Source organism: Aulostomus chinensis, chromosome 22, assembly GCF_037954235.1.
Source record: "Aulostomus chinensis isolate RoL2024-O1b breed Wild chromosome 22, RoL_Achi_v1.0, whole genome shotgun sequence".
Lineage (NCBI taxonomy): Eukaryota > Metazoa > Chordata > Actinopteri > Syngnathiformes > Aulostomidae > Aulostomus > Aulostomus chinensis.
The window spans coordinates 5,721,538-5,745,351 of NC_141341.1; the positions used below are offsets into that span (position 1 = coordinate 5,721,538).

At 42.5% G+C, this 23,814-nt stretch overlaps 1 protein-coding gene across 1 annotated transcript in view; it reads right to left on the minus strand.

Moving 5' to 3' along the window:
• Positions 1-22,263, minus strand: part of clasp2 (cytoplasmic linker associated protein 2) — a 54,046-nt gene extending 31,783 nt beyond the window's left edge. Inside the window, exons 1-8 of the mRNA XM_086193126.1 lie at positions 21,757-22,263; positions 21,273-21,652; positions 16,193-16,271; positions 13,000-13,103; positions 11,916-12,007; positions 10,136-10,211; positions 9,198-9,295; positions 5,150-5,220 (exon numbers count right to left, since the gene is read on the minus strand). Of these exons, the coding sequence (XP_086049252.1) occupies positions 5,150-5,220; positions 9,198-9,295; positions 10,136-10,211; positions 11,916-12,007; positions 13,000-13,103; positions 16,193-16,271; positions 21,273-21,470 (718 nt within the window). The 5' untranslated portion in view covers positions 21,471-21,652; positions 21,757-22,263. The remainder of the gene's footprint in view (positions 1-5,149; positions 5,221-9,197; positions 9,296-10,135; positions 10,212-11,915; positions 12,008-12,999; positions 13,104-16,192; positions 16,272-21,272; positions 21,653-21,756) is intronic.
• Positions 22,264-23,814: the final 1,551 nt, after the last annotated feature.

Here is a 23,814-nt window from a genome sequence, read left to right on the forward strand (position 1 = left end):
AAGATTCTGTTTAAAATCATACATGAAAAAATTAAATCCTCACGTTGGGGAAGAATGACACAAACAATTGACAGCTTATTGCATGTAATCCCCATTTCTTCAACTACTCTCTTTGCCTCATGCCTTTACTTTGAAGTGTTGTGGCAACCAATAACAATACAGATGCTCTTGCCTCTGTTAAACTGATATTGAGGCAATTACTGTAGTAAACACCACATTCCACCAGAGGTCCTTCCTGTCTCCTAGCTTATTAAACACTCCACTTCTGGACGAGATCGAGAATTATGGACATCCAACCTTACACCATTATCTTGAGATTACAATATTAGCAATTAATTCACCAAATGATTTTGTACAGCTGCCAGTCTGCCATCACTCCCTGCACATCATCTCCATTTAGCTCGCTGACACAAGTCATCAGGTCTTCTAGCAACAATCAATTCATTCTGTACTCTTACATCATCATTTTAACACATTAATACCAGTCTAAGACTTACAATCAGCAGGAAGTATAGATCAGCCCCACAGATTTAACAGCATTTTTTAATAACTGACAAATATACACATCAAAAATAGCACTGGACAGAGTTTTCTTATTATTGTGGATAATTCATTTATAGAAGTTGATTTGAAAATATAAGCAGGCCACTTGCATCATTTTCAAGCACCTTGATGTTTCTAGGACAGTGAAAGATGCAGAAAAGGAGGATAAAAAGACACACTCGAGGCTCAGGCTTGGATTCCCTAATAAGAGTCAGACTGCTCCATTTCCAGCTCGGCTTGAGCTCCTTAAATGAGAAAAAAAAGCACCTCGACACACACGGATAGGTATAATTTGAGTTTCCAATTCAAAGACGGGAGGGGGATAAACCATAATATTCAGAGGACAGATTTCCCATGGCAACCAGCCTAGCCTGGAAACGGGGTCATGGTTTCCTTTGCAGTGCTGGAGATGCACTGAAGCAGAATGAGCATGTCTGTCTGTGTGTGTGTGTGTGTGTGTGTGTGTGTGTGTGTGTGTGTGTGTGTATGTGGGGAGAGAGAGAGAGAGAGAGAGAGAGAGAGAGAGAGAGAGAGAGAGAGTGTGTCTGTGTGTGTGTGTGTGTGTCACTGTCATCACTGAAAAACTATGGAAGCACTGAAAGCTGCTACTGTTGGTCAGTTTGCAACGTTCCCCATCTCTCAGGCTTCCTCGGCCTGCGTGCAGTGTGTGTTTGTTCTGATACACAGCGACATTTTAAGACAGAACCAAATAGCATTAAGTGAGAGCGAGACCACGGCGCCAGCGGCACTGACATGCTTTACTTTCTTACAAATGAGGACCAGAAACATGCCTCTTTCGCCTATGTATACACACAGTACACAATTAAATCACAAAAGTTAACATTTGGTTTGTTGTGTTTTTCTTACAAAAAACTGGATTTCTCACCACAAACTATGTTAACATTAAGTTAAGACCATTTTTCAATCTTCAGGGCACATTGGAGCTTAAACATATCTAATTTAAGCTGGTGTTGGGCAATATGAACCTTTACATTGTACAAATGTGACCAACCATAACCCGCATGAACCAAAGCATGCAGACGTTTTTATTTCCGAGTTCCAAATAAAAGTACATAGAATCTGATAAAGGATGATATGATGGGTTGAGTATAATTCAATCAATTTAGCCAATATCGGTACTGGTGCCAACATTTTGTTTCTGTAAGCTACTTTCTCTAGAATAACAAAAGTGTAATTTTAACTGTTCAAAGTGAGTGCAAATGTATCCATTTCCAGCACCTCATTTCCTCATGCGTACATCTACAGTCTGTAACTCCATGTGCAATATCAGAGGTCCGTTCATTTGTTGAGACCAACTAGATTTAAACCTAACTGGATGGTTATTTCAAACCATTTCTTGGTTGAATTTATCAGAATGTATCGCAATATAAAATTCAACATAGCTTGAGAGAATATATTTGGTCGCCAATCTCAAAATAGAGCTATAGCATACTGTTGTAACAGAAAGCTCCAAAGACAGCTACGTGTAATCCTTCATGACAAACATCTGTCCTCTACCTTGATTCTTAAAAATTGTGAAGACTGAGCAGTAAAGATGGAGAGGCTGCCAACACAGATCAGCACACACTTGACCCAACGCTACAGTAACAGATAAAGTGAGAGAGAGTGAAATTAAGAGGCTACTTCAGACTGAATTGTGACATAAAGCAAGTGTGAAAAATGTTAATGAAAACAAAGAACCGGAAGATAATGTCTTCACTTTAACCATTTAAGCACGATTTTATATCCTGGGGTCTCATGAAGCCACAGGTTGAAGGTCACAACCACAAATATCTCTTCTCAATACCGCATGGCTCTCTCTCTCTCTCAAAAAAAAAATTTGCACAGTAACAGGAATACATGTTTTTGCACACAAACTATATTCAAACAGAGAGTACAACATGCTGGAGGGACATTTTAGGACACCCCAGTTTTCCCTCTCTCTCACGCACACATGCAGATGTAACCTACATCTAAGCCAGAGCATTTTGGGTGAAAGTGCTTGGAGATTAAGCTGATTTCAATCTAAAACCGTATGGTGACAAGCCTTTGTCCGAGTGCCAGCATCCACAGCCTGATGAGATTAAACACACACACACACACACACACACACTTACCATCGTCATCATCCCCAACTGCCATGGCAGCAGTGTTACGGTATGAAAATCCCTGTCGTCTGTGTTCACTCGTCTACCTCTGCTCTCTGGTTCCCCCCTTTGTTTTTTTCCTCTATGCCCTCTCCGCTCTTGTTTGCTCAGTCTCTCTCTGTCTCTGTCATGATGAATCAGGGATAGGCAGTGATAGGCACAGCGCTGTGACTTGGCTACTGCGAGATCTCTGTCAACTTCCTCCCTCAATCCTTTGCCCTCCCTCCTCTACTCTCAGGAACAGCTGCCTCAAACTCTGGAGAACAAACGCCAAGAGCCAGCCTAAAAGAGATGTGGGACAAGGACAAGTCTGTGTGTGTGTCCTGTTTTAGAGGTTTATTTCTTGGTAGATTTGTTGGGTCTTTAGAGGAAACTCCACAGGCGAACACTGTTGCTGACCTTCAACTACACTTGTTGGTAAGATTTTCTCTCGAAGAAGAGGAAACAATGAGTCTTATGCTGGCTAAAGCTATTTGAGTGCACACATTAATTGCTATGCATGGTTTATATTTGTTAGTGGATAAAAAGCTAAAACTTATCAAGATCCAAGCCAAGTTTTTTTTAATACTGAAAAGGACCTTCTCTTTAAGTTTGAATTACCTTAAGGGGAACCAGCCACTTCTATTTTAGTGAGCGACTTTAGTTATCTACTACACATCCAATCATCACTGACATCATTCGATCACAAAGTTCCTATCTCCTGGGCCAGGAGGTGGACCTCAAGGAAATTTTTTCCTCCAAAGTTGGTTTTGAGCCATTGTTTTACTCAAGGAAGCACATGTGGCAGAGGTACTGTGTTCTTGAACCCCTGTGCTACGGGTTACCAAACATGGTCACTGGACCCCGATGCCAAAAAGCCAGGCTTGTTGGGATGTTAGTCAGAGGGCATATTTAACCATGGAGATGGCCATCCATCACATCACCCCTCTGGGAAGAATGCTCATGCACTCACGCACGCACACATGCATCCTTCACTGCATTTCTCCAATCTCTGCATGCCCCACACACACGAGTCCTTCACCCATCTGTGACGTCTTGGTTAAATCATCCCAGCTGGTGAACAGGTAGAGTGAGGACACCATTTAACTGATCAAAGGTAGTGTCATGCTCTGAGATGGATTAAAATACTGTACATGAATAAAATAGGTCACAAAATACATTTTGGTAGCTGTTGATATGCCTAGGCAGCCCACATGGGTGCATTAGATGTTTGGGAAACACTGCTGAGGGAAGTGAGAGTTAACAGTACCACCCCCCTCCGTCCCTCTGCAGCCACCAGAGACGGCGTCATGGAGTAAACACCCAGTATACGCCCTGAGCACATCTCCACGTCTCTCCCAATGTTCCTCTCCAAATAAACAAGCTAGAGACGCCGACCAGGCACCAACCACTAATGTTGCTGTTAGACAGATCCAGTGACAGGGCAGCCTCAAGATACACACAGCCAATGACAGCTTCATTTCTACACCAACAACAGACCTGACTGATGTTAGTGTGGGCAAACTCAACATAACCTTTTGACGTGCTCTTCAGTCACGTGATAAAAATAATGCAAAAATTGGGCTCAACAAGTGTGCAGGATGAAAAAGACCTGGGAGTAGTGGACGGACACTAGGCCATGGAGGTTGTACAAACATAAATGCTTTAATACATCACAATAAGTGTTAGGCCTGTGCATTTGCAGGGACCTCATGATATGATACATGGGTCACCAAATGATTTTCTATCATATGTATTTTTTTTTATTATTGAATAATTAACTACGAGACAAATTCAACCTGTGTTTTGTGACACTGGCAGATTAATGAAATGTTCACAACACAGCCAATACCCATCCTGCTTGATCGCCTCAGAATCAAAGACCAAGCTAATGTGGCACAAGGGATCGGTAAAGAGCCGTGACACAGATCATTTGTTGGTGGATGCAGCACTTTAGGAGAGTTCCTCTTGCCACCGACCGCTCTGTGGATCAGTCGAGTCTCATCACATTAAGATCTAATAATCATCAAGTCCGAAAGTAATGGATGTACGTGTATCGCAGATGTATGGAAGCAGCAAATCACTAGAGCCAGACATATAGTATCATTCTTGTCAAAAGTGAAGGAAACAAAGAAAAATGTTGGTTTGAAATGGGATCCAGCCAATACTTTCTGAATTAAACCGGGACTGAACCTGACGCGCTGACAATCAATAAACTGCTGGGCATCCAAACGCTCAGTATCTGGCATAAAAACCCACACACACTAAACCATTAATCCTGTTAGGTCCTCTTACAGAAGCTCATGGCACCAAACTGAAACAACCACAAGAGTGCATGCAGATTAAGACACGCTCAAGCAACCACACACACACACCCAATACCTGTGCAAGAACAAAATCATTTCAACAACGTGACTCAACTTGGTGGCTGTCAGAAGCCAGTACAACTGTGGCAAAAATAAATGAGAGAGGACACTGACCGTGACTCGGGCTGAGAGCCATGTTGCCTGAATTCAGGGCTTCATCAAACCGAGCAAATATCGTTTGTAACCTGGAGACAGAGAAGAAGAAAGGTTAGTGTGAAACACAAATGGACTGCACATTCATAATCATGAAACGATATTGGAACCATCAAGTAAAACTGAATAATGAAAAAAAAAAAAGACGTGAATCACACGCGCGCGCGCACACACACACACACACACACACACACACACACACAGACCTAGAGACAGGCAAGGTGCTGTGAATCCCTGAACGTATCAGCATCAGCAACATGTGGACAGCCTTCCTGCCTATATGCCTCTCTCTCCAGGTGGGTGTGTCTATTCTGCCATTAACACTCATGAAACAGCAGCAACAAAACAATCCTCCTCCCAAACAGCATCACATACACTAATATAATCACATGTCCGACCTGCTCAGTCAGGTGATTAACTGGCTGTACAGACTGCAATTTAATAAGGCAACACAGTCCAAAAACAAATGAGGCCAAAAGAATAAGAACACCAATCACACCTTCAATCTTTTCCAGCACACTGAGCAGCACTGGCACACACTGGCTACACATGCCAAGTATGACAATTCCGCACACACACTCACACAAACATCCCTGATGTTCAACCTAATTTCTTCTTGCCAGTTAATCTACCAAAAAGAAAAAAAAAAAAATCAGAGCCATACGCACCTTCCCCCTGCTTGTCTGTGTGTTTGCTGCAGGTCCACAGGCACCAACTTAGCACCTCTGATCAGTAACGATTAACATAGCAACGATCTCAGCCATGCAGTTTTCACGTGGTTCCCTTCCTTTCATTGGCATTTCAACTTGTCAATTCAGATCAGAAATAGCAAAGCCCCTCGTCTTCAGTACTCATCTGCTTCTGTATGTCCCAAAGGACGGTATTAATAGGTTGCTGCGTTGCTGTGCAACATTGCATTAGCTGCCATGCTAGTGACACACTCCGCTCTTCAGCTCCCCTCAGTTCTTTGTATCCAACATGGTGCAATGACTCTGAGAGGGAGGGTGGGTGTGAGGGAGGGAAGGAGCGGGGGGGGGGGGGGGGGGGGGAGTCAAACAGCAATAGACCAAAGCATGCTATGAGCATGCGACAAAGCACCACCTACTGTTGTACACATGTATTGTATGCCAAGCACACACAACCACTGAGAAAACCACACAGTGATACCAAGTTAAATCTCAGGCAGGGTTTTAGTGTGTGTGTGTGTGTGTGTGTGTTTATACAAGTGGGGCAGTTTGTATGACAAGCAGCAAAGAGATTCAGTTACCCTTTACATAACCTCCCTCCATACCCAGACACACACAGTCGTCAGAGGGGGGAGGGGCTGTACAGCGAGTGACAGACAGACCAAGGCTGCTCCTCCCCCTCCGTCTCTCCTTCTCACCCCACTTGGCTTTATTCCCTCCCTCCTAATCCGTTTTGGACTCCCACCTCCCTCTTCATATTTCTTCATTACAGATTCACATTTTCACTTTACTCCATCTTTGACTGTGGTGGACACACAGGTCGACTGCCATTTAAAATGTGTCCTGCGGAGACAACTCGCACATTTAGACTGCTCATTACACTTTTGAACAATGGAATATGTGAATAGGACAAATGTTCTGAATCTTCATACGTCCTACATTTGACCTACTGATAGAAGACGGGTGACATGAGTTAATCCTTTGTTATCACCACTGAGAGAGACTCACGTCTACAACTGTACTTTCACATCCTGACTAACCCTTAAAAAACACACAGACGTACAGTACTTCAGAGATAAATGGACACTGAATTTCTGATCATTCAGCATATCAGGGAGTTAGCCGGGTCATGAGGTCATATTTGATGTAGTCAGTTGTTCCATTCTGATTTGGTTCGCACTTTCTGACTGTCAGCTTGAAAATGAGGTGTGTGTGTGGTTCAGAGTTGGATGACTTTAATATTCCCAGTACATTGTTTTTTGTTGCACCTGAAATTTTTTTTACTTTCAATCTGTTTGGGATATCCACAGGGATCTGCATCTTTCTCACTGAGAGTAACACGAAAGCAATATACAATAATATAACATTAATGATTTGAGTTTAATTGTCAAGGTGAAATCCAGATTGATCTGTTAAATCCAGTAATGAGAGAGAGAGAGAGAGAGAGAGAGAGAGAGAGAGAGAGAGAGAGAGAGAGAGAGAGAGAGAAGTTGTTTCCAGTAGCATTGATGAAAAATCTCATTTGTAGGTTCATGAGATTGTGTGTAGAAAAGGATATGGAACTTCAGAAATGTTCATCGTCAGGTAGACAATATGATCTCCCCTTTAAAGTGAAGTGTGGTGTGATTTTGGTGATCAAGTCTGTGCAGGAGAAGATGTAACGCTACATTTAATGCTTGAAGTTGACGGTGTTGTGACTCCAGGGCATCTCTGGTGGATGAGGGTGGGGAGATTATTGATACGATATTTCACCATTAACCATGTTTTGCAGCAGTCACTTCCATCTTTCTTATAAAACTTGAACTTAATCCACACTCTTCATGAGCGTTTAGTAGCATGATGTCACGTCTTAGCTTTACACCCACTCTAGAGGAAAGGATGAGCTGAAATGGGAGTGTGCAGGGGAGCGCTTTTTTGTTTGAGTGAGAACAGCAGCAGGCGGCACGGAGAGCAGTGCAAGGAGGTGTGATAACAGGACATTAACATATATATATTAACACCTACAGTTTGTTGATGCCAAAGATGGAACATACAGTAACGTAAACCACACACTAAAAAAAAAAAAGAGGTACCAGTGTGTGCCCTAAAAGAGGAGGAATGCTTGTGTTTGGTGTGCATGTGGGGAAAGTATAATACTACCTACCCCTACCTAAGGGGTACACAAGATGTTGAGGGTTCCAGATTGATTTGACCATGACCGGCATACAGCTCTTTCCCAATGCAGGTTGTCCCAACCGATTCAGCGTTGTGTAAGGCATTAAAGTCAGTGCATATCGATTCAACATTAGCCACATTAGTTGTGACATTAGCCAGGCTTGTGAGGTTGTACCTTAACTATCTTCCATGCCTTTTATCCTCAACCTTCAACATTCTCTCTCACACAGCACCCTTTTTTCTCCATTATCTGATTTAAGCTCTCAGGGAGGTGATATGTGATCTGGATAGGAAAAACCTGGCTGCAGCCCTGCATCACACAGTAAAGCCACACAGTACCTACAACCAGAAAATCCAAACACTCTCAGACACACAGCCTCCACCTGGCCTTCATAACCTTATAAATAGATACAGTAATAAAACCTATAGAGCTCAATTGTGCTGCTCATAATACACAAATGTGTTATTCTTTATAAAGAATTTCATATGACAAGTACAGCTTTCAGATGTGAATCAATCATCCGTCAGACCTCTGCATTTAACCCAAAGCAGACAGACACTGCAGTCTGCATAAATTCACTCACACGCACGCGCGCGCACGTGCACACACACACACACACACACACACACACACACACACACACACACACACACACACACACACACACACACACACAGTGTGTCTACACAAGAGACAGACAGGCTTAATATGCGCAACACATGACACATGATGGCAACGGCCAGCATTCACAGACGCAAGACTCATACTGAGCAGTCAGCACACAAGGCTGGTTGCAGCTTGGATCTCACAGCTGAGGAAGAAGGGGGGGCACTCTGCTCTTATAATAACCTTCAACCAAACTCACGTAACCAGGACAACCAAAGGAGGACAAAACCCTTCAATGGACTTTTTCAGATGATAACACACACACACACTTTCTCCCTCTTTGTGCACCATCTGCCCCCTCTCACCCTCCAACCTCGTCAGTCAGCATTGTGCTCTAGATAAAAGTGGCTCTGTGTGTGTGAAGGGCAGGGTGGTGCATGGTGTGGCCTGGGACAGACTGAGAGCTGATGCCATGGGACCCACAGACCATCCAAACAAATGCTTGGCACACACACAGAAATGCTATCAGAGCTCACACAAACAGGGCTGATCAATAACTCACCGTGCAGCAGGAAGTCCTCTCTTTCCCAGGTCCGCTCGTACCCTCTCCCCCACGTGACGGTAAACATCCACTAGCGTTGTTATGGAGGCCTCACGTACCTAAAGCCAGCAGAAATTCATCAAATTTAAAAGCAGTCCCCATGCTAAAATGGCACATAGCTTTACAAATGCTGTGCCAAAAAGACTTCTTAGTGTTTATTTTTCTTGTGTGTGGGGTTTGGGATAACTGGTATTGTAAAGTCAAACACACATGAATAGACGTGTACGCTGAGAACACAGAACCCCGCACAGGCCCACGTAGAAAAACAACAGCGCAGTTTTCCACAATATTAAATGGACCCAACCCAAAATGTATTCTCTGACCAACACCTCCACTGAGGCTCATGAAAACCAGCCAGGTATTTTCTTTGTATCCTTTAAACAAACAAACTGCACAGAAAACACAACCTCCTTGGCTGAAGTACATATGAACCCTTCAGGGCCCATATTCATTTTGTTAAAATGTGAAACACTGCTGTGATTGGACAGTGGGATGCCGTTAAAGGGATTCTCAGCAACTGAAGGTGGGCGGGCCTGTGAAAGATGTTGATTGGCTGGGACAGCATGTGGGTAGGTAATCATTGGGTAGAGGAAAGAAGCAGATTTCAGATTTGGGGTGCAACCCTGCAGGAGGTTAGATCTCTCTCTTTCTCTCTCACACAAACACACAGCTATTCAGAGCCTGTGTGTGTGTGTGTGTTAATAGCTGGGTATTGGTGCTCATGATTCAGCAGTGAAGCTGGGCGGTGGACTCTATACAGCCCATCTCCTCACTAATAACAGTAATAACCATAGCACTGCTGTAAGATTCCTTGCAACACACTTGAGCAGAGCCTTAGCTGTACAAGGAATGAACAATGACCTCTGAAATCTCACAGTAAACCAACTTGTGCCTCTTACCTGTGGGTTTTGGTCTCCTGTCAAAACACAAAGATGAGGAACTAATTTACTGAGGCTCAAAGGCTGAGCTCCATACCTAAAAGAGACAGAAAATAAGATGAAAGGAAGTGTGGTTTGCAAAGGAAATTTTAAGGGTGTGTTGAAAGGTTATGCTGTAGCTATGTACCCGATGCACTTTGTGTATTCACTATGTATGTGGGAATGTGAACTCTGTTCTTGTGGGTAGTAATTAAAGCACGATGCAGCCCGATTAGCCTGTCTGTCCAGTGCTGTGGTGGTAGCATCTTGTATCAAGTATAAAGCCACATAATCAAAACAGAATTGTCTGAAGCGATCCTCTGGAGAAAAAAAATAAACAAAAAGCCTTTATTAAGATAGCTATTTAATGGGGGAAATCTAAGAATATCTACAATTTTGCTGCATGATAGAAATGGCGCAAGGTGGCAACAACCCAAAGATAGCGGCACAAACAGCCTTGGAGGGTTTTTACCTTGTTTTGTACACAGTACGCACACACACTGGAAACAGGCCATTTTTGTGCCATGTCTGACTCTACCTACTCAGGCTTCATGGAAACGTGTTAAGCTTGGTGCACATCTCTTGCTTTACTATCAGGTAGCCACTTAGCATTTTGCACAACAGTGTCACTATCCATTTGCAAAAACATGCTAAAATTAGCGCTGCAGCTCTAATAGCTCAGATTTGCTGTGTGTGTGGTGACCTTCAGGTAAACTAAATCAAACCTAAGAGTCGCGCTGCTGTCAAACAAGATAAAGTCTACACAGACGCTTGCTTAATTGCTCTATGTTTAGAAAGTTGCTTGTTAATGACACACAGCACTGAGGAGATTGCAGAGAACAGGCTAACGATGATATTGCAGGAGTCAGGCTGTTTACAGACATTGTGTGTATGTGCAGAAATCTTCTCATGACTAATGGGGGAAATGAAGGCTAACTAATTAAATAAAAAGGGCCTGACACAACCAGCCAAAGGAACAAAAGAAAATGAATGTCACCATTCACAAGGCACGACTGAACAAGGCAAGAAATCATGGATTGGAGATAAAAATCTGCAAGTTGTGACAACATTTTGTCTTACAATAAAACAACAACAAACCTCTTTCTAGTCTGAACAGTTTTTCCCTTGAACTTTATGGGGTCTCTGAGACCTAGAGTGGCGGCAGGAAAAATGTCTACAAATTGACTGTAATATTTGGTTTGGCAAACCAATCGAAAGATCAAATTGCTTGCTTGTGTTGATTTTAAAAAGTCTAGAAGTCATCCATCAGGCTTGACGGCTTAATACAAGAACATGTGAGAACTCACAATTTGCGAGTCTTGTATGTGCATTATGCTGGATGACTGGAACATCATATGACGATATTTGCATTGCCATTTGTAGCACGTGTCACCTTTGCAGTGTCACACGTAAGAGGATTAATCGTGGAGACTGTGTTTCTTTGACAAACAAATGCTCACGACGGGCAGTAGCACCCATGCCTGGAACAAGAGAGACTGCCCCTTTTCAGCAGTGTTTTCTTTAATCCAGGCTTAAGGTAAACCACATAATTACTGAAGGATTAAAACTGGATGAGGTTCATGAGAAATCCATGTGTTGGTTTTGTTAAAAAAAACATACTGTTTTCCAAAATTTACAATACAAAACAAAACAAGTTCAGTGTCAAAAACAATATCAAAATATCTGTCATTATTAGCTTTATGGTTTCGCTTTCTCAGATTACCACAGGAAGTGATACAAAACGAGAGGGGAAGATACTCACGTGGTGAGCGTGGCACTGAGACAGAGGCAGATTCCTTCTCGACTGCGGAAGTTCTTATGTTTAAAACTAGGAAGAAGCCTTTCCCAAACGTACTGGAAGGAGAAGAAAGTGAGAAAAAAGTTTGAGAGAGACAGAGAGAGAGAGAGAGAGAAAGAGAGAGAGAGAGGGAAAGAGAGATGGGAGGGGGAGTTAAATGGAGAGAGAACATTAGTAGGAACAAGAGGCAAAAGGTCCCAATGGGCAACTTGTCAGCAGCTGAGAAGATTAGAGAGTGCAGTGTGGGTGACAATCTGTGGAGATGTTCACATGTGACATGTGTGGGTAACACAAACCTGTGTGGAGAGCCAGTGGCATTCCTTCATTATCCAGAAGAGGGAGCACAAGAATAACACTCCTGTCCTACTACTGAGGATCTATTATTGATGTGGAGGATGTGATTTGTTTTTTTCTGTTCTGAATCTCAACCATGTATTTTTCTGAACAACCAGAACTGCAACTGACCTGAATTGCTGCCTTCAGAAATGTATTATCCATCATATACAAAAACAAGGTAATACAGTTTATCTAAACGAGCTATTACTGTCAGCTGTTACACGATAACCTACCCTAAAGAACAGAAGTTTCATCTAAATTACAAAGAATTTATTTCATGTTGTGTGTGTCAATCAAAAGTAACAATTTGGCTACATCTTAAATAGTGATTCACCCTGTAATATATCAGATAAGGGCTGACCAATTAACGGATAAATAATCAAAATTGCAAATTGGTTTAGTGTAAAACCTGAATTCAGAAGCGGACACTGTCAGATGAAGGTCAAACGTGTCAAAACAAAGCATCATGAATGAGACAGTGTGTTTCCACAGAGAGACGAGGTCCATCGATCATATTCTCCAAACGTGTCTTTAAAAATTCCCTTTTTTAAAGTTTTTTTTCTCTTCTATTTTTCAGTGAAAATACAACGCAAAAAATTGCCATTCCCACTCAAGTAATTTCACAATCGCATTTTTTGGCCCATTATTCAGTCCCATATCTGATAGAAAAGCAATTCTCTGTCCAGTGTTTGACTTTGTGAGTGTGTCTCACCATCGGCGAAGCAGTCTGCTCCATGCAGCGGAGTATGAGTGCTTGGCTGTTCTCCCTGACCTGGTCCTTCCCATCACCAAGCCTGTCCACCAGGGCTGGCAACACTACAATCAGAGCAAACGGGGGGGTGGTGAGAGCCAAATTAGGAAAATACAAACATCCTAAAGGGAAAAAAGAACTATGGCTAAAAATCATATATTGTAAAAAACATGGGGTCTTCATCGGGGCTAAGGGCACACTTTTTTCTTTACGAAAAATAGTTTAATGTTTACATCAGGGGAAAGAAAAACCATGGCCACGCGACTCATGAATCTGTGGCAGAGTAAAGCACCAAAAGACTGCCCCCAAGTGGAGAGCTTCAGCAACAACATATTACCACCAGGGCTCTGGCAGTACAAGAGGGTAGAAAGGACAGGAAATGAGAAATAGACCATGACTAAAACAATGTCGAGATGATCAAATGCACTCATGTCATTTCTACTTTATTGAACACACAACTGCTCTGCTGTCAAGGCCGGCTAACATGGATGACGACGCAAGAGTATCAGTGTTTACAAAGACTGAAAGAATACATTAAGACCTGTACTGTCATCCACCATCCATTACTAACACACCAGACAGCTACATTGTTTCACAAGCTAACTGGTTCCTTTGTTATGATGAATATTGTAGTTTATTTTCAGTTATAGCCCTCAACAAATGGCATTTGCATTCATGTTTTCGAAACATTTTCTCTAAACTACAACACCCAGCTAATTTTCTTTTATGAAAAACACACATTCATGACATGTTTTTAAAGGATTAACTGAGTATGGGAGTCTGGCTGAGAGTGGCAGGCATGGTAGGAAAGTTGGTTTGGATCTTTTCACGGGGACTTAGTTGATGGCAGCAAAAACACTGAATCGAATTCACTCGGTAAAAATTCACAACCAACAATAGTTTAAACGGCTTCTCATAGTCGGCAGCACATAACCCTCTTTCAACTCACAAAATGACGAGCACTTTCCGACAATTACAAACCTCCCTTTGACATTCACACACTGAGATAAACAGTGAGCGCGCACACATGCACACAGAGAAATTCCTAGTTTGAAACATCAGCGTGGGGAGTGATACAGTGATGTCATCCCTCCTTTTCCTGTGCATATGCGTACATTATGTTACCAAAACAGCTGGTTGCCTTGGCAACAAGAAGAATGCCTACAAACAGAAAAAATGACAGAGGGGCATTGTTGCACACAACTACACCATCGACTGTCGTACAGATCAAAAACACAGACACACACACACTTTGCCTATATATGGAAACAAGTGATTAGTTTGGTTTCATCTTTCTTTGATTTCACTCTACACAACTGCGACACAGAGGGTTTTATCACTTCGAAGCTCTGCCTTTTGTGATCTGTGTGTTTCACTTCCATTTTCCACTTCTTATCTGGGAAGCACTGGGTGAGAAGACCAACAACACAGTGTTAATGTTACACAAACACACTGAGTTTAATGGCAGCAACCCAATGAACCATTCCTGCAGATCAATACAATCACTCAGTATCAATGATCTCATCGTCCTTTCAGTGTGTGTCAGGGGACCTCAGAGAAATACTTTTGCCATCAATCTGACACACACACACACACACACACACACACACACACACACACACACACACACACACACACACACACACACACACACACACACACACCAACCCAATCCACAGCTAGAGTGAGGCTCCATCCTAGACAGTGAGCAAGACTCTGCCCAGCCTGACAGGTGTAGTCATCCAGAACTGCACTGCAGGGTTGAGTGTTAGTGACAAGCGCCAGTCTAGCTGACAAAGACAGCTGCTGACACCTTAAGCAGAGGCACAGGCACAGGCGCGCACACACACACACACATATACACACACGCACACACACACACAGGGGCTGCCACTGACAAAATACACTCTCTCAGAGAGCATGAAAACAGATATAAACTTCAGTCTATGAGGTCATGTAGAAGCGAGGTGTGGTTTTGGGGACTAACGGGTGACGCCACGGCAGACAATTCAAAGCCTAAATATAGAGGTAGGAGGATGTACCATAGAGAAGGGGTGGGGCTTGTGTCAAAGGAACTACAAGGTGGGAGTTAAAGAAAATTGAAGGAGATAAGTTTTGCATTGCACATAGCCAGGATGGTAAATGCAGTGATAAATTATTCCCCCGCTCTAGTTGAGAGGGTAAACTCATCTGTCATTGTTCATGATAATAGAGAGCACTGTGTGTACTTGAAAGCCTGAAGAACAAAACAAAGCAGGTGACTTCTCAGAGAAAAAGGAATGCTTTCTTTGTTGACTGGGAACAGGTTTGAACACATTTATCACTTAATTCATGAAAAAGGAAACAACCGGAGGAATTTGTATTGATTTAGGAGGGTTCCCCACACATGTTGCACTTTATCTAATAGAATCTTATCAATTCTTTCTTTGCCCGTAAGCAAAATGTGACATCACATGTTGAGTTAAAATATCATGTATGCTGTCCACGGTAAATAGAGATTTAACAGGAGAAAAGTTAGCGGAGATCCATACTGTGCCTGAGCATGTTTGTCCCCTCAAGTCTGGTTTGTTTGACTAATGTGAGCTCTCTGCACCGCACCCAGGCACAGCACTCTTCACTGACCCCAGCATGGTTAGAAGAGGTGGGCTTTGACCCAGTGCACTTGCATGAGCATGTAATATGGACAGCAGCAGGGTGTATTTCAGCTGTTAATTCAGTGTAAGGGCAAACTCTATTAGATGAAGCAGAAAATTGTCCAGATGTAATGTTATCATGGTCATAAGAACGTGCTGCTTGTCAACAAAGCAGTTGATATTCAGTCTGGAGAACAAAACTGAGGCCTTTCCTGGCAGTCTGTGTACATTTGAGCCTGACACGGGAGTGGATTTTTACTCCTGTCTCATTTTGGTAATGGAATATAAAATCAAATGGGTTGGATTCTTGACAAATGATCAGGATCCTACAACCTAGTGATCACACATCCCTGACCAGAGCAATGTTAGTGCAGAACAGCTGGGGAGTGGGGAAGGCGCGTAATGATGCTTGTGCACAGTAAAAGGTAACCAGGCCAAGTGTGAGTGCTGTCATAAGGCAGGTATGCAGTATCTCACAGTCTGCAGGAGGCATTTGGGTGGAGAAAGGTGGATAAACTCACCTGTTCCCAGATATCCTTTGAATCGCTCCCCCATGCGGTCCACAAACGCACCACAGATGTCGATTCCCAGCAAGGCCACCTACAAACATAGAGAAAGACAAAAATTATAATCAACTGTGCATGCATATTACCTTTCATGACAAAGTTTAATAGTACAATCGTAGTATTAGGTTTACAATCAAACCACAGATCATTTTTTAACATCCTCTGCATATTTAAGAGGTCCATAGATGTAAGCAGATGATCATCCACTCTTTCTTACTGAGTGTTCCAACTGCATGTACCTGAGAAAGGCTGAAGATAGATACTAACGGCCATTCCTGAACTAACAGGGTGATGTAGCAATGGATAAGTCAAGAGTTCTGGTGCTCCTGAATCTTGCTGCTTTCGAAAATATCCCTGAGACTTTCATGTCATTAAAAATATAGTTTCCCTGGAGTCTTGTAGAATAACAAATCCGATCTGAAGGGCACCTCTGACAGTGCCCTTTCCCATCTCTGACCTCTCACCACAGTGGCTCAAATCTGACAAATCACCAGCTTGTGATGTGACTTATATGAGGAAGACAGACTGGACTGTTTTTTGTCTGGTGGTAGAGTTGAGTTTTCCACTGTGTTTCTGATTAGGTTCACATCCCACACTGCGCTGTGCTCCTGGAATGCTTGTCTTGGCAGCGCTGCGGTACAACTGAGCAATCCAAAAAGAAAATCCATTAAAACATTATTCTCCCCTGTCCTGCACTGAGAGGGAAGTTAAGACTGCAGTTCTTCCCTTTTTTAGTCAAAGAAGAGGCAGAGCCAGGTAACAAGAAACAAAAAAAGGGTGAGAATGGGGGAGGAGAGGGAAAGGGACCGCAGCCAAGTAACAGGAAAACAAAAATCACCTGGAGAAAAAAACACAAGCTCTGGGCTAATATGATGACTCCTCCATTCTGACCTAATGTAGGGGGAGGAGGGAAAGATGAGAAGAAAACAGCAGGAGAAAGAGAAACAGAACAGGAAGGAGACAGCCTTTGGGCCCCCGCCCCTCCCTCCATCACACAGCACCCCAACAAGCCGGCGCCCACAACCATATGGCATCTTCCCGTAGAAAGACAGAGGACAAACAGTAAATGGACTAGGGTTGCAATCCACATTAGAACACATCTGAGAAGGAGGCCAAGCACAGGCCTCTACAGTAAAAAAGATGGACTATGCATGACAGGGGATGCAGCAAGGAGACAAGAAGAACCAAATTCTGCTTTAGGTGTAAATCCAAATACAACATTAGGAATGTGGATGAAGTCGTGTCAAACATATTTTGGCACTACATCTCAGGGCTGCTCCGTTACAGAAGAAATCATTGTCATTTTCTATTACAAGCAATACTAATACACAATTCCAAATCAAGAGCCTTATTGTGAAATGGAATGTGGCACAAGTAATCATTTAATCAATTATCCTGATTTCATCATAACTGAGTGCCAAAAGTGTAAATTTAAATTTGAATAATTTCCCAGCACTTCAAGCAGGCTTCAAGACTCAAAACATCAGGGTGACAGAGGTATGCTGGAGGGAAAACATAAATATTTAGAACCTGAATCAATGGTTCTTTGTGAAAACTCATGCTGGTGCCTACGCAGGCTTACCCTGGTAATTCACATACCATATACAGCGTTTACTCTGGACTCTAGAGAGGCTTAAAGGCTCAAAGACTCACGCAGCAACTTTTGAAAGTAGATGTAGATAAGTCATAATTAAAGGGAAACAATAAGTCCTTTAATACATTAAGCTAATCATCAAATTTGCCAAACACTTGGATAATCTGAGTCATTCATAAAGTCAAACAATTCCTGGTTCCAGCCTGTCAATTATGAGGATTTAGTGACATGAAACCAACAGATTGAACAATGGAAATAATCACTAGTTGTAGCCATAATGGAATCATGCCTCACAGGATAGGTTGGGTGCATAGAGATGCTGAAGTCTCCAAATGTGTTGTTGCTGTATTTACCTAGGACAGGCTGAGTTTATAACCAACAGGGCCAATGAATACTGTGATACATTAAGAGAGACTGATTGGGCAGACTGACTTTAGACAGGAGAGGAGAAAGCAAAACACGACCACAAACGGCCCAGACAATGTCCAAATGTGGACACTGCACCTGAGTGCATCCCCCCCTGTACTGAGAGCTGCTCACCTGCGATCAGCCAGGTCTGAGCAGGGCCTTTGTAGATAGGCTTATTTAGAAATTGGGGGGGGGGGGGGGGGGGGGGGTTATGTTCCAGTCTCTGGCTGGGGCCCCCTTTGGGGTCAGTGTGGTAGTGGGATGCATTAGACACATTTTACTGTATTTGGTGGTAGAAAACAATGTTAAACAATATCTTTGTTCTGTCAAATAAAATTATTTAATACCACACTGATCAGGAGTAGGGCTTAGAACTGTACTGAACATGACCCATGTACTGAATTGTGAGGTCCTTGCAAAGCACCCAGTCCTAGCCAGGATGCGTCAGAAAGACATGAGAAGAAGAAAAATCACAGCACCCATTTGTGCTAGGATGGCAACATGAATGGGAAAGACTTACAATCGCTTCATTTTTTTGAGCTCTTTGATTTGACCGTGTTGTAAACAGCACCTGGAGCTCTTCTCCATAGCCAGTAATCCAGTGACAACAAAACAATACATAACTGCCCAAAGCTAAAGTACATTTACTGACTGAAGCTGACTGACTCCTGCAGCTGTTCACTGGAGGCTCCTGCTATATAGTGTCCTCAGGAATGCTCGAGTTTCCAGGAAGAGTATGCAAACACAAATGCTTTTCATTGTTTAAAATAGAAATATGACTGTCTTGTTGCTGTAAGGGATGGATTTACATTGATCGATGCTGACTGTACAGTGGTTGGTGTTTTTGTGTTTGCATTCTTAAGCCCGTGTTGTGACGTAAATTGCAGTAAAGTTTGAGAGCATCATCTCTTGCCGCCGCATCCCAAGGTCAAAAGAAATTCGCAAGGCGGTCAATCAAAATCTGATGGTAGTGATCTTGCCGAAGTATCAATCCTTAAATCAGTCCAGTCAGTGTTCAGGCATCTGCTAACCATAAAACCAAAAAAGATATCTGTTGGCAATGCAATGGCCTCACATAGGCACTGACGCTTCTCTGATACTCTGATGGCACGATGCCTTCATCTGTTCGAGGAGCAAAGAAATAAGAGAGGGTGAAAATGACACACTGATACAAATGTGCCATAGCAGACAAGGAAGACGAAAATGACTAGAGCAAAGGGGCTGAAATACTGTATGAGATCTATTCCTAAAAGAGGAACTTTGTGACAATCCACTCATCAGAACAGCAATATCTTTGTGAGTGACATATTCACCTTCCCTTAACCCATTCATCAATCTCCGGGTCTCCATAACCTTCCTCATTCTCCTCCACTTGTCAAATCTACATTATCCCTCCGAGCTGACTCAGCATCTTGCTTACGATCCTTCCTTTTGCCCGGCAGGGAGCCAGTCATATCACTACAACCCTACAGTGGATGTCACGACTCACATGAACTGTTTGTGTCACTCACTCATAAAAGGACAGCTATGAAAAGGGAATTGTTAGCTTTTAACGGTGGATGAATGGGCAAGAATGAAATAAACTACTCAAGACCAACAGCTCCAGCAAGGACTGGGCTCATGGTTCTCTCCAAAGACATACCAGTGGTGGGATAAATTTGTCTGAAATCCGTTAAGATTTAGTGGCTGAGTTCCTCTCATCATCCTTATAAGCAAGTCTGCACAACAAGAAGTTAGTCAACTAAGACTTCCTGTGTCAGTTTCATTTTTTTGGACAACTAATAGTTTAAAAAAATGCTACTCAGGAAGTTCTCATGTTCTCCAAGTGGGTTGACTAGATTCATCTAAAATGTGGTCAGCAGCAGTGATGCTTCAACGTGAAAGGTTTTATTCAACAGCATTGTTATAGATGAGGTATTAATATTGAACTTAACTGACATGTTGTTCTAATGTTCACATCTTCATAAAATTAAGGGATTTAACATATTCAAAAGTTGCTGTAAATGTTCTGTTTACATACAATATTTGTGCATTTCTAATAGCGTATAAGCAGCTCATCCAAAATACTTGAAGTTGTATTTATCAGCCTATGACATCAACCAAGTTACATGAGCATTTTTTTCCCCCCAGTAGCTGGGGAATTTCGTCCATGTGCTTATTTTAAAGAGACCAAGAGAGGATGAGCTTGTTATGCTGAACATGCAATTTCCACAGGCTGACAGTCTTGCTGAGTTCTGCAAATCAGTGCAGGCAAAGTTAATCAGTTCAAATACAGACTCCCGAATCAAATTTCAGGACTTGGGGGGGGGGAAAAAAGGGGATTTCAGACTGTTTTGACTGAGCGTCTAGATGAGTGCGATAGCTTGGCAAAAATGCCACATTCCAAAGTGTTAGAGATATGGCACAGAGTACAGACAATGCCACCACACACAATGCACGGAGCCAGAGCGAGGATGAAGAGGAAAACTGTTACATGGCAAATAGAGAAACAGAAAACCAGACAGAGGGAGTTCACAAACCCCTCCCCCATCAATTACAGTGCTCTAGTAGTCTACAGTCCTGACAATGGGACCTCTAAATACACCATCAGGGACAAGAAAAATAAAAACAAACCACAGGGATGTCTTGTAAATGTCCCTCTGACACCAAGGTTGACATTAAAAAAAACAACCTAATATGATCCGGGATTGGATTTCTTGGCTGTCCAAAGCCTACATATAGCTTAGTGATTTTTTTTCTGCGTTTAAAGGATGCAACAATTAAAAACCTACGTTTAAAACCTTTATTCGCTCTAAGTTATACAATTAAAGGGATTATTGATTGGATGAGCAATTTTAACTGGGAGCCCTAAGGTGACGACAGCTCGTAATAGATGCCTTGTCTTTGATTAAGTTGGCACTGAACCAAAATCTTTGCGAATGATAGTAAATTGTTCACTACATCTGTTTAGCTGGTTAATAGTAATAATTCATGAACAGGCCGAAGGGACAGCTACTGCAGTAACAATGCAATACCAGTACTTTGCCACCTCACCTTGAAATTGCTTGAGTTGACCCATCCCGTTAGCTCGTCTATGGTTTTATCAAGACGGGGTTTATCCTGCTCCACGTCCGGGGAACGATGCGGGTCGTTCAGGTAGTCAATGAGGTCCTGACCGACCTGCAACCTGCGGGTGACATCTTTCTGCAATACCTGCTGGTAAAAATAGTCCATGTTGTCATGTTCCTCCATTGGGCACTTAGTGCCGTTTGGCCAGCCACCGAAGCCGACCGCAGACAGAAATGTTAGACGGGGGTCGGTGGGACGATGCGAAAGGGACCAGGAAAGATATTAACTGTGGTCCCGCGGAGGGGAAGACAGATTTCGCTGTCTGGACTACGTCTAACAGATGTTTGATCAACCACATGTAAGTCCTGTAAAAAAAAAAAAAAAAAAAAAAATGTACACATCTATTGTAACACACCAATCATCTCTTGAATAAACAATTTACAAGACAAAAAAAAAACAGCTTGCTAACCGTAGTTTCTTTGTGTTACTGCACAACGTTAGCTGTCAGAGATAACTTAAAACTTCCAGAAAGTTCGGGAACCATGTAACGTTAATTGTTATGAACCCCAGGCAGGTTTCCTCAATACATCCGCATCAAAACACCAAAGCAGCCCTGGTTGGCTATCTGTTATGCTAACAAAAATAGCACCTAGCTAGTTAGCATAACGACCCAAACAAGGATAGGCAGCTTCACATTGGCTAGCTTGGCAAGCTAATGTTAGTTATCCGCGGGCCTAACGTTTGGCTTCGCTCCGCTTGTCTATTTCATGACCACAGGGCTGGAAAGTCTACAAAGCTTCCAACTGCGGAGTCCTTCGGCGGTTAAAGTTGCACAAAACTCCCAGAACGAGCAGTCAAGCCCAAGTCCCGTAGTAACTTGTTTCTCTTTTTAATCCAGAAATAATCACCGCTCTTGATGAACCCGCGGGCAGGCGCTTAAAGCTTGCGCGCTGCCGGGTACTGCAGTTTATCAAAAAGAGGCTCCCGATCAACGATCAAGGGTCCTCAGCCACCGCACAGCTAACCAGCATTATGCCTGATAGAAAATGGAAAAATTAAATAAGTAGCCTGTAAACCAAACGAAACTGTATTATTTTAAGACGTAAATTTTAACCGCGTTGGTATTATTTGTCATTTATATTTCTTAATACGTTACAGTTAGGAATCAATTAAGGCTTTCTGTTAGTGTGGGCGTGTCTATCGTCTTTGCTGATCTTTGCTGACATCTAGCGGCTAAATTGCGAAGTGGCCCCTTTTAATTCACTCCGCGGAATTACACTTCACGTAATGAAATACACCTTACATTGGAGACAAAGAACAGTTTCTTTTATTCACTTTTATTTATTCATTTGTTTATTTTTTTCCATTTATTTTCTCAAACATAAAACTGTTAAAACAGCTGTCAAAGAGAGGGCATTAGTGTCACAGCCAGTCAAGTCAGCTATGTATCTGAGTCCATAATCAGCTTTTTGTCTGCTCTCATTTCTCTCAGTACTACCCATAGAATTGCTACCAATCTCCCCAACTCATTACTCACCAGTTTAATGCAATATAAGAGATGCTTCTGTATTTCTGTATTTTCAGTGCTTCGAGTAGTGGTATATCATGCCCCCCACTTGCATTGACTCTGCACAGCACGATAGATAAGGTTGAGATCGTCTTGGTCAAAAGGAGTGCCTTGATAGAAAGAAACTAACAGTTGGTTCTCATACCTTCTCACCACTTGCTGTGTCCCTGTTGTAACATGTTTTATATAATTGTATGATTGCTGTTGATCAGTTAGATTTAGATTAGCAGATCTTACCCCGACCGCGTCAGCTATTTCAAAATGTGTTGCCTGGGGCATTGGATGGGTGGAGTTTGTTAAATAAATACAATTAATATTGTATACTATAATCTGTAATCGTCCAATTACATAAAACTAAATCAACCTTCAAATACATCAATTCATGTGATTGTCAAAAAGGGTGCAAGTGCTCACATTTGCAAGCTACTGTCTCAGCCGTGAAGCAAAGCTGCACCAACATTAGCCCTGATTGATATTTAAATACCCACAGTATTAAATTTGAACCATGTGTCTTTACAGTCTAATGAAAAACAGTGGGTAGGGCACTTTAGCGTGGGTGTGACCGAGCTCGTGTATCGAAGGGAGATCGAAAAGCTACCGATGTAAACAAGTTTGCCTGTGACACAAACCTAATCCAGGATGTAAACAAATGCTTAAGTTGTCAAATAGGAGCGAGTGCACAAGTTTACTGACAGGATTGGATCAGGGCCGTCCACGAGCCCACATCGCCACGCAGACACAGGAGAAGCCATGATGATAATACTTATTTCAAATATACTGAGGGTATGAATCATAGGTCCTTTTTTGTCAAACGGCAACGGTTTTTGTTTTTTTTTCATTTTCTTTTCAAAAAGAAAGACAAACCCATCCCCTCCTTGGATAGACAGGCATTGACAATTACAATAAGCACTGAAAAAAAAGGATAAATCAATATTTTTGTTGGCCAACCTCAATTTTGAG